Below are 12,693 nucleotides of genomic sequence, written 5' to 3' on the forward strand. Positions count from 1 at the left end.
CCGTAAGACTGCACATTCATCAGCCAAATATGTGTGCAGCAGCAAAAACCATGCAGATACGGGTGGAGAATGTAGAAAAGTAGTCAGAGAATAACCAGAAAGGATTGAGCTACCAAGAACTTGGGACTTCTGTGCTACTGTAGTCCCAAGCCCGGATAAATAGAGAGGATTGCGTCAGGAAGGGCATCTGTCATAAATGCAAACATAGAAAATAACCAAAAGATTTCCCAGGTTTCTGTTTAGGATTAACCCTAACCCTAGCCCTGGCAAGTTTTTAAAAAAATCTGATATCTGAAAACACTATTCCATCACAGTTCAGTAGTGAGGACTTTATGAGATCCTTCACTTATAAAATATGAAGTATCAGGAACAAAATAATTGATGTTCAAGCCCTGACAGCATCTAATGACCCAGTCTCACCTAAAGCTCTACACTCACAACTACAGTGCTTTACAAGTATAGGACAGGAAAAGCTAGATAAACTTATTACCACAGCTAAATCAGCAACATATGTGTTAGATCCCATTCCAACTAAATTAATGAAATAAGTGTTACATACAGTACAGCTGGTGAGCCTCTTCTTAATATTATTAACTCCTCATTGAGGTCACGTTCCTAAATCCTTCAAGATGGCAGTTATTAGGCCGCTCATTAAGAAACCTAATTTAGATCCTAATAAACTATCAAATTACAGACTCATTTCAAACCTTTTGTTTATGTCTAAAATACTAGAAAAGGTTGTGTCTGTTCAACTGTGCTCCTTCTTACAGGAGAACAATATCTTTGAAGAGTTTCAGTCAGGTTTCAGGCCACATCATAGCACAGAAACTACACTTGTTAAAGTTAGAAATGACTTGTTCTTAGCTTTGGACTGAGACTGCATGTTACTATAAGTTCTTCTTGATCTTAGTGCTGCATTCAACACTATAGATCACAACATTCTCCTAGATCGCTTATAAAATTTAAGTTGGATTTAAGTTGGTTTATATCCTACCTGTCTGAGCTATACCATTTTGTAGATTTAAATGGTGAAATCTCCAGTTTATTGCCAGTACCTCTGCTTTTCTCAATATACTGTACATGCTTCCCTTAGGAAACATCATTAGAAGACATGGGATTAGTTTACACTGTTTTTGCTGACGATACCCAGTTATATATCTCATCAAAACCAGATGAAATATCTAAACTGTCTAAAATAACTGAGTGCGTTTAAGAGATAAAAGATTGGATATCCAGTAATTTTCTGTTCTTAAATACTGATAAGATAGAAATACTACTTATTGGTACAAAAGCCAGTACACAGAAGCTCTCACAATTCAACGTCAATTTAGAGGTATGTACTGTTACTACTAGCTCAACAGTGAAAGACCTGGGTGTTTTATTACACAGCAACTTGTTTTTTGAAACTCACATCGCCCATATTAGAGAAACAGCCTTCTTCCACCTTAGAAATATTGCCAAGCGAAGAAACATTTTAACTTTATCTGATGCTGAGAAGCTAGCTCATGCATTCATGACCTTCAGACTGGACCATTGTAATGCATTACTAGGTGGTTGTCCTGCATCTTAAATAAGTAGGCTACAGTTAGTCCAAAATGCAGCTGCCAGAGTTCTTACCAGGACAAGAAAATATGATCATATAACCCCCAATTTTATAATCTTATATAGACAGGGAGTGTGGGAAAGAGGTGAAGAGATGAGTACAGGTGGGTTGGAGTGGGTGGAGAAAAGTGTCAGGAGTGTTGTGTGACAGAATAGTGTCAGCAAGCATATGCTCTACTGTATGGCAGCAGTCAGAGGGACAGCGCAGGTTGGCTGTTTTGGAGCCAAGGTCAGAGAGGCTAGATTGAGATGGTTTTGACATGCACAGAGGAGGGAGAGTAGTTATACTGTTAGAAGGAAGTTGGAGATAAAGCTGCCAGGTAAGAGGTCAAGAGGAAGGCAAAAGGGGAGATATATGGATGTGTTAAATGAGGACATGAAGGTAATTCGTGTGAGAGTAGAGGATGCCGAGGACAGAGTTAGGTAGAAACAGATGGTTCACTGTGGAGACCCCTAATGGGAAAAGCCGAAAGTAGAAGAAGAAGAAGAAGAAGAAGAAGAAGAAGAAGAAGAAGAAGAAGAAGAAGTTAGTAAGCATCCTAGTGTCTTTTACACATTCTTCAAACTGCTAGCTACAATGTTTATGTAATAATTGCACCAAGGGGTAACATATGCAGTTAGGAAGCAGTTGGCCTAAAAAAGGACCTTGAGGAATACCAAACATAACCTTTTCATGCATACAGAAGTCACAATTTACATCTACATACTCATAATTATTAGTCAAATAATTGTAAAAGAGTTTTGTCTGTTTATGTAATTTTAATATCACTGTCGGGTCGCTCTTCCTTTATTTGCTTTGTATGTTCCACCTTTCACTATACCGTTTTCAAACTTGCTTTCATGATGGGTGAGAGGACACACAGAAACAATCTTTCTGACATTTCTTTCAGAGTTCATATCCCCTTGTTCCCCAAATCATAAAAACTGAGAAGTGTTGAGATTATACCGAGCCTCCCTTTCCTCTCTTATATAAACTAATCATTCTAATGTCTGGAGACTAACAAAACTAATGAATTTCCTCAACATCATGTCATCCTACAATCACAATGTGGCTTGTATTTAACCTTTTTTTCTCCCATAGACTTTCTCATAAAACAATAAGTATGAGTTCTGTCTTTCCCTAGTAAAGTAAATAGGTAAATATTAATGTGAGTGACTGCGCAGTGTGTTTATGACACATGAAATGTGATTGTGTGTGTGTGTGTGTGTGTGTGTGTGTGTGTGTGTGTGTGTGTGTGTGTGTGTGTGTGTGTTTAGCCAAGTATGTAGCTGAGGTCTGGAAGTAGTCAGAGTGGCCGGGCAGAGCTCCAGCACCCCTTCACCATTATGCAACTTGAGTTCCTAGAGTGTAGGAGAACAGGATGCATGCAGGATGGGGGAAGGGTTTCTCTGTCATTCTTTTCTATTAGATACTGTTAAAGAATAGTTTCCAATTGGAGAATTGCAAATGCATAAGCATAAGTTACTTTCTGGGTTAAAAGTCTGGCCATTAAAAATATACACAAAGATAAATTTAGTGTAAGTGCTGTGTTTTTGGGGTTTGTAAGTTTAATGTATATTTGTTGGATGTTGCACCCCTGACCCAATAACCCAGTGGAGAAGAACAAATTACAGGCCGCCAGTAAACATGACATGATTTTCTTTCTTTTTGCAGCCATATCAGTATGTAGTTTTCAAAGTGACGTAATAATTCGTGCTTATAGTAAGGAGGTGATTTGGGAAACAGATTATTTGAATCTTTTTTATGCACTGTATTGTACAGAACACAGCAACAAAACTAACAAAAAGTCAAACCTACTGCCGCTTACTTTGAGTCTGACGTTTATCTGAGACCAAACCGTCTCGTCTGGTTCAACTTTTGCGCTTCGGCGACCACCCAGACGTAGCGTTGGGCGGGAGGATAGTCGGGATAGTCAGGGAGACTGTCCAAGTCCCCGTCTTTGTTATGAACAAATGAGCGCTCATCATCCTTAGTAGATACACTAAATGGACGAGAAAGCAAAGGTGAGCGTCTGTTTTTCTTTTTCGAATTTCTCTAAAAGTTATCGTGCATCGTTGAAGGGAGTAAACTAGACGTGGTTTCGTCATTTGGAAGAGAGTTTAATCTTATTCTGGTATTAACAGAGATATTCTGATATCCGAGATGTGTTGTAGTTTACTTTTTCAATGACATTTGAACTCGATTAGTATAGCTATTGTGCTAGCATTATCTAGGGCGGTTTCATAACTTGTTTGTGCCGATTTTCTATCCTAAACTACAACTAACTAATATAACGAATTTGTGCTTGCAATACTGACTTTTAAAGGTCGATGTATATGCGGAAACTGAAATGTGATGTTTCTTAACTAAAGCTATGACTGGTTTGTATATTGATTGGATTAAAAAAAGATGGCCTGCGTATCTTAATATATGTTTCTTTCACAATATTGAACAGTATATTCGTGATATGTCGGTACCTCACCCCAAATCGCCAGTCGGTACTAATCGTTATTTCAGATAATGTTTAAGTTGGTACTGACATAGCCCCCACACCTATGGAAGCCGTAGGGTTTGTGATATAAAAAAAATTACAACGAAGATAAATCATGTCAGAAGTTTTTCTGATATTTTTAATTCACAACATATAGAAATTTAAATGTTAAAACACATATAATAATTCCGTAATTCCAAAAAGTCTGTTTTGTTAAAAAAAAAAAAAGTACGGTATACCCACGGTGCAGCATGGTGGTGGTAGAACAATACTTTTCTTTAGCTAGAATCTGGGATTTTACATGTACAGGTAATCATGAATAGCTACAAAGACTAGATTTTAGGGTTAAGGTCCTTGGTGGTCCGGTGGCAGAAGCTTGTGCACTCACTGCTGCAGCCTGGGTTTCCTAGACAGAGAATCAACCCAGCCATTGATCACTAGTGGTCCTAATCCTAGATAAGATGGGAGGGTTGCGTCAGGAAATGCCTCCAGCATAATACCTGTACCAAAAATCAAAATATGCAGATTGGATGATCCACTGTGTTGACCTGAACAGGGAGCAGCTAAAAGACGACAATGACAACAATAAAACAGTTGATTTTAGTAAAAATAAAAAAATGTTCAGGTGCCTTTAGGTTTACAAAAATCTGTGATGTGGCCTAAAGCAGGCTGTGCACAGGAGAAGCCATTACAGAATGTTTTTGCAAGAAAGATTGGTCATTACTAAGTTAAGATCTGCCACATTGAAAGAATTTTACTCTTTCCATTGTTAAAAGTGCTATGAAACTACATCAAATGCTAAGCTGCTTGGGGTGTGCACATTTAGATTATTGTTATAGGTTTATAATTTTTGCCTATTTTTGCCTATTATTTCAGAATTTGTATTAAATTAATTCCTTTCTGGTGACCAGTACATTACTACTATAAAAAGTAATAATATAAAAGTATAAATTAAAAACTCTGATAGTGTCATTCAAAAATAAATAGTGTAAACATGTCTGCATGTATTTTACTACCTGTAGTGAGTGATTTTATTATTATTGTATGTCAGTCTAAAGGTCAAAATATTTATTTAGCCTGCATTTAGTGCTGTTGTATTTATTGTGGTAGTAGTTTATTGTGATAGGATCCAATAGGATAGAGCCTATGGGCAATGATTTAATTTAAATTCTTTTTAAATATAATAAAGGTTTTGCCATGATACCTTTTGATTAGTTTTAACTAGGTAACTATGGTTGATATGTTTATTACTAATATGTCAATAATAAGGGGTTAATTTGCTTGAGTGAACAGACAGCACTGGTACCTTTATCTACTTGAAAGGATGAATAAAAACATTTAATTATAACACTGTTGTGTAGTATTTTACACACACATATCAAACATAAGCATCTCATAAAATATTATTAGTAAGGGGTGAGTCTGTATATTAATCATTCACTGATTCATACAATTTTAATAACTGCATAATATTGTTTAGAGAACACTAGCATGAGGTAGAAATACACATTTGAGGGTACACCAGGTTACCAAAGACCACTATGAACATATATGCATACACACTCTCAGGCAATTTAACATAGCCAGTCCTCTTACCAGCATGATTTTGCATTCCAGCATCAGTAAAATGTGAACCTTATATGACTCTTGTCCACATAAAAATTTGAACATGAAAAGGCAACCTAATTAAACAATGAAAAATCTTCACCATGCTCAAAAAAAGGACAGCATCTTTGATGATCGGATGTTTATTTTTGAATGGTGGCTCTGTAGTTGGTCGGTTATTATATCTTCTGTAAAGGGAATTCTCACAACACTTTTAGGTGTCCAGAATGGTGAACTCATAATGAAGGATTGTGGTGCTAATGGTGTAAAATGATCCATTACTTCCTGTGGATTCCATTTACCCATACTGCAGGACCCATACCCAGACTGAGGCTGAAGTGCTGATGTATTTGTGGTACTATAGAAACCAGTATTATAGAAGTACAGATGCAGTTCAGGTTTCTGCTGCCCTGTGTTTGTTGTATATTTAAATGCTGATACAATATATTTCATAATTATTTGTTGATTAGTTTAAAAGTGGATTTCTGAAAAAAGTTTTTTAATGGCTGTACTAAAGATTTAAATGGATTCTTACTCCATGAGGGAATCAAGACACAGCCTGAAATATAAGCTTTCATTTGTTATTTAACTCTGTATATATACTTTCTTTTTATGTATGTCTCTCTTTTTTCTTGCAAGGGGAGCATAGAAGCAAAATAGGTTGCTAAGTAGGAGTTCACTGGGTAAATCATTGAAGTAATCACTATTTACAGAATCCAGAGACCAGAGATTATTTCATTTTTGATCTGAGTTTGTATCCTATATGCTATGGCCTAAGTATCAGTTAGAAGTGGATTAATCTTTTTTCCCACTAAGATCTTAAAAATGTTTCTATACTGAAAATGTGCTGGACTAGTTAAATGCATAAGTGGTATATGTATGTGTATCTTGAATTTTTGCAGGATGCATGCTGTATCTTTTCAAGAGACCACTTGAAAAAAAATGCTGCCCCAGAAAATTGTTGGTCATTCACTGGCCAGTAGCAAAAAAGGTATGTAGATTTTTTGTTCCTGTCAGTCTTTTGCTAATTAGATGGCCCTTGTTTTATAACACAGCAATAGATAATATTAGCAGCAGTGTTGCAGCAGGATAATTGCTGTGGCAATTACAGCGGAATTAATTTGTACCAGGAAGTACGAAGGAAATGTTCCCTCTGCCGGTTTTGAAGGGGCATCGCAGACATCCTAGTTCACCAAACACTTTATGCCCATGAATTTTCCAGATCTACTCCTTTACCTAAGAAAAGCTATTCATAAGCAAGACTAAACAAATGTGTTTTTAGCCTGGACTTAAACACTGAGACTGTGTCTGAGTCTCGAAAACTAATTGGAAGTCTGTTCCATAACTTTGGGGCTCTGTGAGAGAAAGCTCTTCACTCTGCTGTGGCCTTTTTTTACTTGAGGTACTACCGAATAGCCTGGACCTTTTGATAGAAGTAGGCATGACTGATCATAAAAAAACAAAAGATCTCTCAGGTACTGTGGAGCGAGACCAATAAGTGCTTTATAGGTTAGTAATAGTATTTTATAATCAATGTGAAACTTGACTGGGAGTCAATGCAATGAGGATAAGATAGGTGTGATATGTTTATATCTTCTGGTTCTAGTTAGTACTCTAGCTGCTACGTTCTGAACTAACTGGAGCTTGTTTATTCTCCTACTGGAACATCCATACAGTAAAGCATTACAATAAGGTAATGCTTTTTTTTGTTACCTAGAGGTAACAAATGCATGAGCTAGTTTTTCTGCATCATGTAACGACATCATATTTCTTATTTTAGCCATTTCTGAGATGAAAGAAGGCTACTCTTGTGATATTATTTATGTGAACTTCAAATGAGAGACCGGTATCAATAATCACACCAAGGTCTTTTACTGCTGCACATGATGTAATAGAAAGACCATCCAGAGTAACTCTGTAGAAAGTTAGTAAGCATCCACTGTCTAATGCCCTTTCCACAATCTTCAATCTTATTAAGCTGGTGACTCACATCTGATTTAGCTGAAACATACGTGCGTCATCAGTATAACAGTGGAAGCCAATACCATGTTTATGAATAATTGCACCAAGGGGTAGCGTATATAGAGATCGTATATAAAAGCAATGGCCCTATAACAGAACCTTGCGGAACAATAAACATTACCTTAGTTTTTGTTTAGAGTGGTCACCATTTAGATCTACGAACTGATATTAAACAACCCTGATCAAAAGCAAGTAACAGGTCATTTACAACTTTAACCAGTGCTGGCTATGATGATGTGGGGATGTGGTAGCCTAGTGGTTAAGGTGTTGGGCTACCATTCGGAAGGTTGTGAGTTCAATTCCACCAAGCTGAGCAAGGCCCTTAACCCTCAATTGCACAGTTGTATGAAAATGAGATAAAATGTAAGTCGCTCTGGATAAGGGCGTCTGCTAAATGCTGTAAATATAATGTATGTAAATATATGATGAGGCCTAAATCCTGACTAATACATTTCATGAATATTATTCCTATGTAGGTATGAGCATAACTGCTGAGGTTTGATATTGGCCTATAGTTGGACAGCTTGGGTCAAGGTCAGTAAGTTAAACATGTGTCTAGATTCTTGCCTGACATCGAGCTTATTATAATGAATAACTGCGACACCGGTTGGAGAAGCTTTGTTTAATACGACAAACTCATTTGGTTTGACCCATGTTTCTTTTAAACACAGAACACTAATTTTCTGATCGGTAATTATTTCATTAGCCGTAAGAGCTTTAGATGCAAGAGATCTTATATTTAACAATCCTAGCTTCAGATCAAAGGTGCTGGCTGTGCATTCACTATGATCTAATTTTATGCTAATAAGGTTACTGAAACAAATTTTCTGAGTATTTACATTTTTTTGTTTAGCTTGGGAAACAGACACAGTCTCTATATTGTGAACCCTATGCTGCAAGAAATGAGAGCAGCACCTTCCAGAGTGGGATAGACACCATCATGTCCTAACAGGCCAGCCTTGCCCTCAAAAGTGCTTCAATTAACTATGAAGCCCACATAGTTTTCGAAGCACCACCTGGACATTCAGCAGTTTAGCGACCATAACCTGCTGTAAGCTACATTGCCACGCCACAATGGGATGGGGCCAGAGCATACTACAGCATCGGACATTGCCTTCGCTAATTTACACACCTCTACAATATTACACTTAGTAATCTCTGACTGACGAATGCATATATTGTTAGCTCCTACAGTATGTGGGAAACTACCTTTGAGTACCTATGCTTGCCTAAGACCCTAAGATTACCTGCTATGTCCGGCGCCCTGGCTCCCAGAATACACCTAACCAGTGCTGCTGGGAGGGGGGCACGGTGGCTTAGTGGTTAGCACTTTCGCCTCACACCTCCAGGGTTGGGGGTTCGATTCCCGCCTCCACCTTGTGTGTGTGGAGTTTGCATGTTCTTCCCGTGCCTCGGGGGTTTCCTCCGGGTACTCCGGTTTCCTCCTCCGGTCCAAAGACATGCATGGTAGGTTGATTGGCATCTCTGGAAAATTGTCCGTAGTGAGTGAATGAGAGTGTGTATGTGTACCCTGCAATGGGTTGGCACTCCGTCCAGGGTGTATCCTGCCTTGATGCCCGATGACGCCTGAGATAGGCACAGGCACCCCGTGACCCGAGTAGTTTGGATAAGCGGTAGAAAATGAGTCTCCTATAACCAGAGATCAGTGGGCAAGCCTTGGCATTAGCTTTGGCTTTGCGACTTTGCCGCAGAGCTGTCACCCATTCGGCCCACTGTGAGTGCTCTAATGCTGGAGTTGGAGGGTTTCTAACTCCATCTAAGGCATCCAGATTTTCCCCTACAGAAACTACACTACTATCGCTATCCCTCTCTAGTGTCTGGATGCATACCTCTAAAGCTAAAATCTTCTCTGTCAGAGAGTTAACGAAAATACACTTATCACAAGTAAAATTAACACTAATGATGAAGGAAGAATTACTAAACATGCTGCAGCTCACACACTAGACAAGGTGAAAGTTTGCCATACTTAATGAAAAGATCCGAAGAGTGTTTTTTCCACTAGCTGTTTGAAAACTGGAAACAAACAAGTGTCTCCTGAAGAAGAGGAATAAAATTAACGGTGATAGAAAAGTAAAGAATTAAAAAAACGAAAGCAACTACATAAAATATTAACCAAAAAGTGAAAATAAAAAACAATATAATTTAAACAATTCACGCACAGGATGTGACATCGCACAGGTAGATGATGATGCTCTGTTTCATAAGTCTGGTATTTGTTGGACCTAACTGTATTTTTTAAAGTAATTTTGCCAAAATGCATGTAATAGACTTGAAGGTAGTCTCTTTGTATATTATTGCTAACAGGATAGACGTTTTTTGAATTTACACTGTTTTCAGATTTTGGAAAAATATGCAACAATGGTGGCTTTGTGGGCAGCTCTAGTGTCCGAGGTACCCGTTCAAAAGCAGAGCTCCAAGAGCTGATGGACAGTTTGCAGCGAAGGAAGGCAGCTGTTGAAGCCAGCATACGTGCTAATGCAGAGCGCCACCCCTACCTCAGCCTGTCCTCTCCACCTAGTCCTCATTCCACCATATCACTCCTTCAAGAGCAGCCGTCCCACTCAGTTCATATGCCTTCCTCCTACATTCTCAATATGGCTCCTTCCCCTCGTCATTCAGACTGCACATCAAGCCCAGTCCACACCCATACTCGCAATCGCCACCAGTCTCATGAGAACCTTCCACTCTTTCAATTGTGTGACATCCGTCGACCCAACACATCCAGCTCCATGTGGAATGGTAGCTCTTACATGTCAGATGCTTTTAATATATACCATCGTGGCCCTAGTGGAGCTGCAAGCATGCCCTCCAGTCCTAGGCTAGGCAGAAAACATTTAGCACAAGATGGAGATCCAGTTAATTATCCTCCTCCTCGCCAAAGGAAATATTCCACTGGCTCTCTGGATGGCTTAGGAGTACAAAGTCGTTCCCTTCCCAGGCTATATCGAAGTGATGCCCCTTCCTTCTCTCTGCCCCCTCGGCACTCATCCAGGGCAAGATGCAGCCTCCCATCTCTTGAGTGCCCTCCAGACATGACTGTAACGTCCTTGAGCAATGATCTCAGCTTTAAGAAGATGCTCTTGTTTGGGAAAGGAAGAGTAGGTCCAGGGATAGGCCAGTGGAGAGGCAGCATCAGTTCACTAAGCAGCAAGAATGAGCTTCAAGATTACCATCAGAGACAGAAAGACGAGCGGTTACGAGAACAGGAAGTGGAGAGACTGGTGAGAAGGAGTGCAGTATATAAATATATCATGATACATCATATATATTAAAATACCTATCTAAATTTTGTCTGAGACCTGGTACTTTAATACTCTGTATTATATTTATTCTCACATGTATCACACGTATATTTATTCTCACATGGTTGATTTGTTATTTAATTGTGTATGTTATGCATAAATGAGTACTCAGATTCTTATTTACCCTTTTATAAATTAATGTCTATCAACTTTGGACCTTTATTCCTGCAGGAGCGTCAGCGTCTGGAAACGATACTGAGCCTATGCTCTGAATTGGGAAACTCAGCATCAAGTTGCCCAGAACGCAGTGCTGGTGTTTGTGCCATATCCGACCTGCAGAGGATCAATAATGAGCTGGAGAAGCTGCAGATTTTGGATGATGAAAGTGAATTTTCTGACTTGCTTGCTGTAGCTGCTCTACAGGATGACTTGGTAGAGAAGAGTAGACAAGAGAGACAGCTACAGACAACTAACATCCTGCAAACGTCTGTGAGTTCAATCAAATAACTCAAATATTATTTTAGGTCTGTATTAACACAAACAGTAAATGGATTAGATAAGGTTATTTTATTTTATGCTTAGTTTTTTAGCACCTTTTCTTAACATCTAGAAAAAAATAGTGATAGAAATAATGATGATTTTCTTTTAGGATTGATGGCTGTTGTTGATTATGTTTTGCTGTCCATTAGTTTTACATCATGTAAAATTACATCATGTAATTTAAGGCAAGTATTTTTGTGTTTTACAGTCAACAAATATTATGGAATTGTAGTAAACAAAAAGGTCACTAGTGTATGTTTAACATTAGTAATCCTTGAAGTGACATTCCTACTGTATGGTAGGCCTTACTTTGAATGGGAAACATCTGTAAAAATTAAGATATGAGAGAGCAGGCTTCTCACTGGTCTACTGCCTGAATCCACTGACTTCTACTGGCACGGGAGGTGGAGCTTTTCAGTTTTCAGGTGACAGCAGCAGTTCCAAATTTCAGTCAGGCACACAAAAGGAAGAGAATTGCTGGTCAGTCATCAAGTAATTTGTGGCTGTAAGGTTATGATGTCTGAAAAGAGTAAAAAAATAACCAGAGGGATACTGCTTAATATATACATATACAGCAGGTAAAAATGTACTGAACACGTCATCATTTTTCCCAGTTCATATGTTTCTAAAGGTGTCGGTAACAATCCAAGTAATCCAGATATACAAAGAAAACAAAACAAATAAGTTCAGAAATTAAGTTATGTGTATTAAAATGACACATGGAAAATGTAATGAACTCACAAAGAGAGGTGCAAAACGTTATGGAAACCAAGACACCAGCTGAAATCTATCAGTAAATAGAAAGCAATCCTGATCTTTGTTAGTGGAAATTAGTACCAACTGATGGCCTATAAAATGACACCTGGGACTTAACTACCTTTTCTGTAACTGGGTGATGGACTTCTTATCAGAGGTGATGGACTGGGTGATGGACTTCTTATCACGAAATGTGCGGGTCAGTGGAAAAACAATTTAACATCATTACGCTAATCACAGGGGCGCCAAAAGGGTGCGTGCTCAGCCCGCTTCTCTTCACCCTGTTTACCTATGATTGTGTACCCAGCTATAATACCAATCACATCATCAAATTTGCAGACGACATGGCTGTAGGGGGCCTCATCACCAACAACAACGAGCCCAACTACAGTAACGAGGTGAGCCGACTGGTCCAGTGGTGTAATGACAGCAAT

The 12,693-nt window shown here is 38.6% G+C and overlaps 1 protein-coding gene across 3 annotated transcripts in view; it reads left to right on the forward strand.

Annotated features, from left to right (window-relative positions):
- The first annotated feature begins 3,419 nt into the window (after positions 1 to 3,419).
- The window catches only part of phldb2a (pleckstrin homology-like domain, family B, member 2a), a 37,624-nt gene continuing 28,350 nt past the window's right edge, over positions 3,420 to 12,693 (forward strand). For all 3 annotated transcript variants that reach the window (XM_060895783.1, XM_060895784.1, XM_060895785.1), the window contains exons 1-4: positions 3,420 to 3,606; positions 6,581 to 6,669; positions 10,059 to 10,942; positions 11,195 to 11,452. In XM_060895783.1, the coding sequence (XP_060751766.1) occupies positions 6,621 to 6,669; positions 10,059 to 10,942; positions 11,195 to 11,452 (1,191 nt within the window). In that variant the 5' untranslated portion in view covers positions 3,420 to 3,606; positions 6,581 to 6,620. The remainder of the gene's footprint in view (positions 3,607 to 6,580; positions 6,670 to 10,058; positions 10,943 to 11,194; positions 11,453 to 12,693) is intronic.

Source organism: Tachysurus vachellii, chromosome 20, assembly GCF_030014155.1.
Source record: "Tachysurus vachellii isolate PV-2020 chromosome 20, HZAU_Pvac_v1, whole genome shotgun sequence".
NCBI classification, from domain to species: Eukaryota; Metazoa; Chordata; class Actinopteri; order Siluriformes; family Bagridae; genus Tachysurus; species Tachysurus vachellii.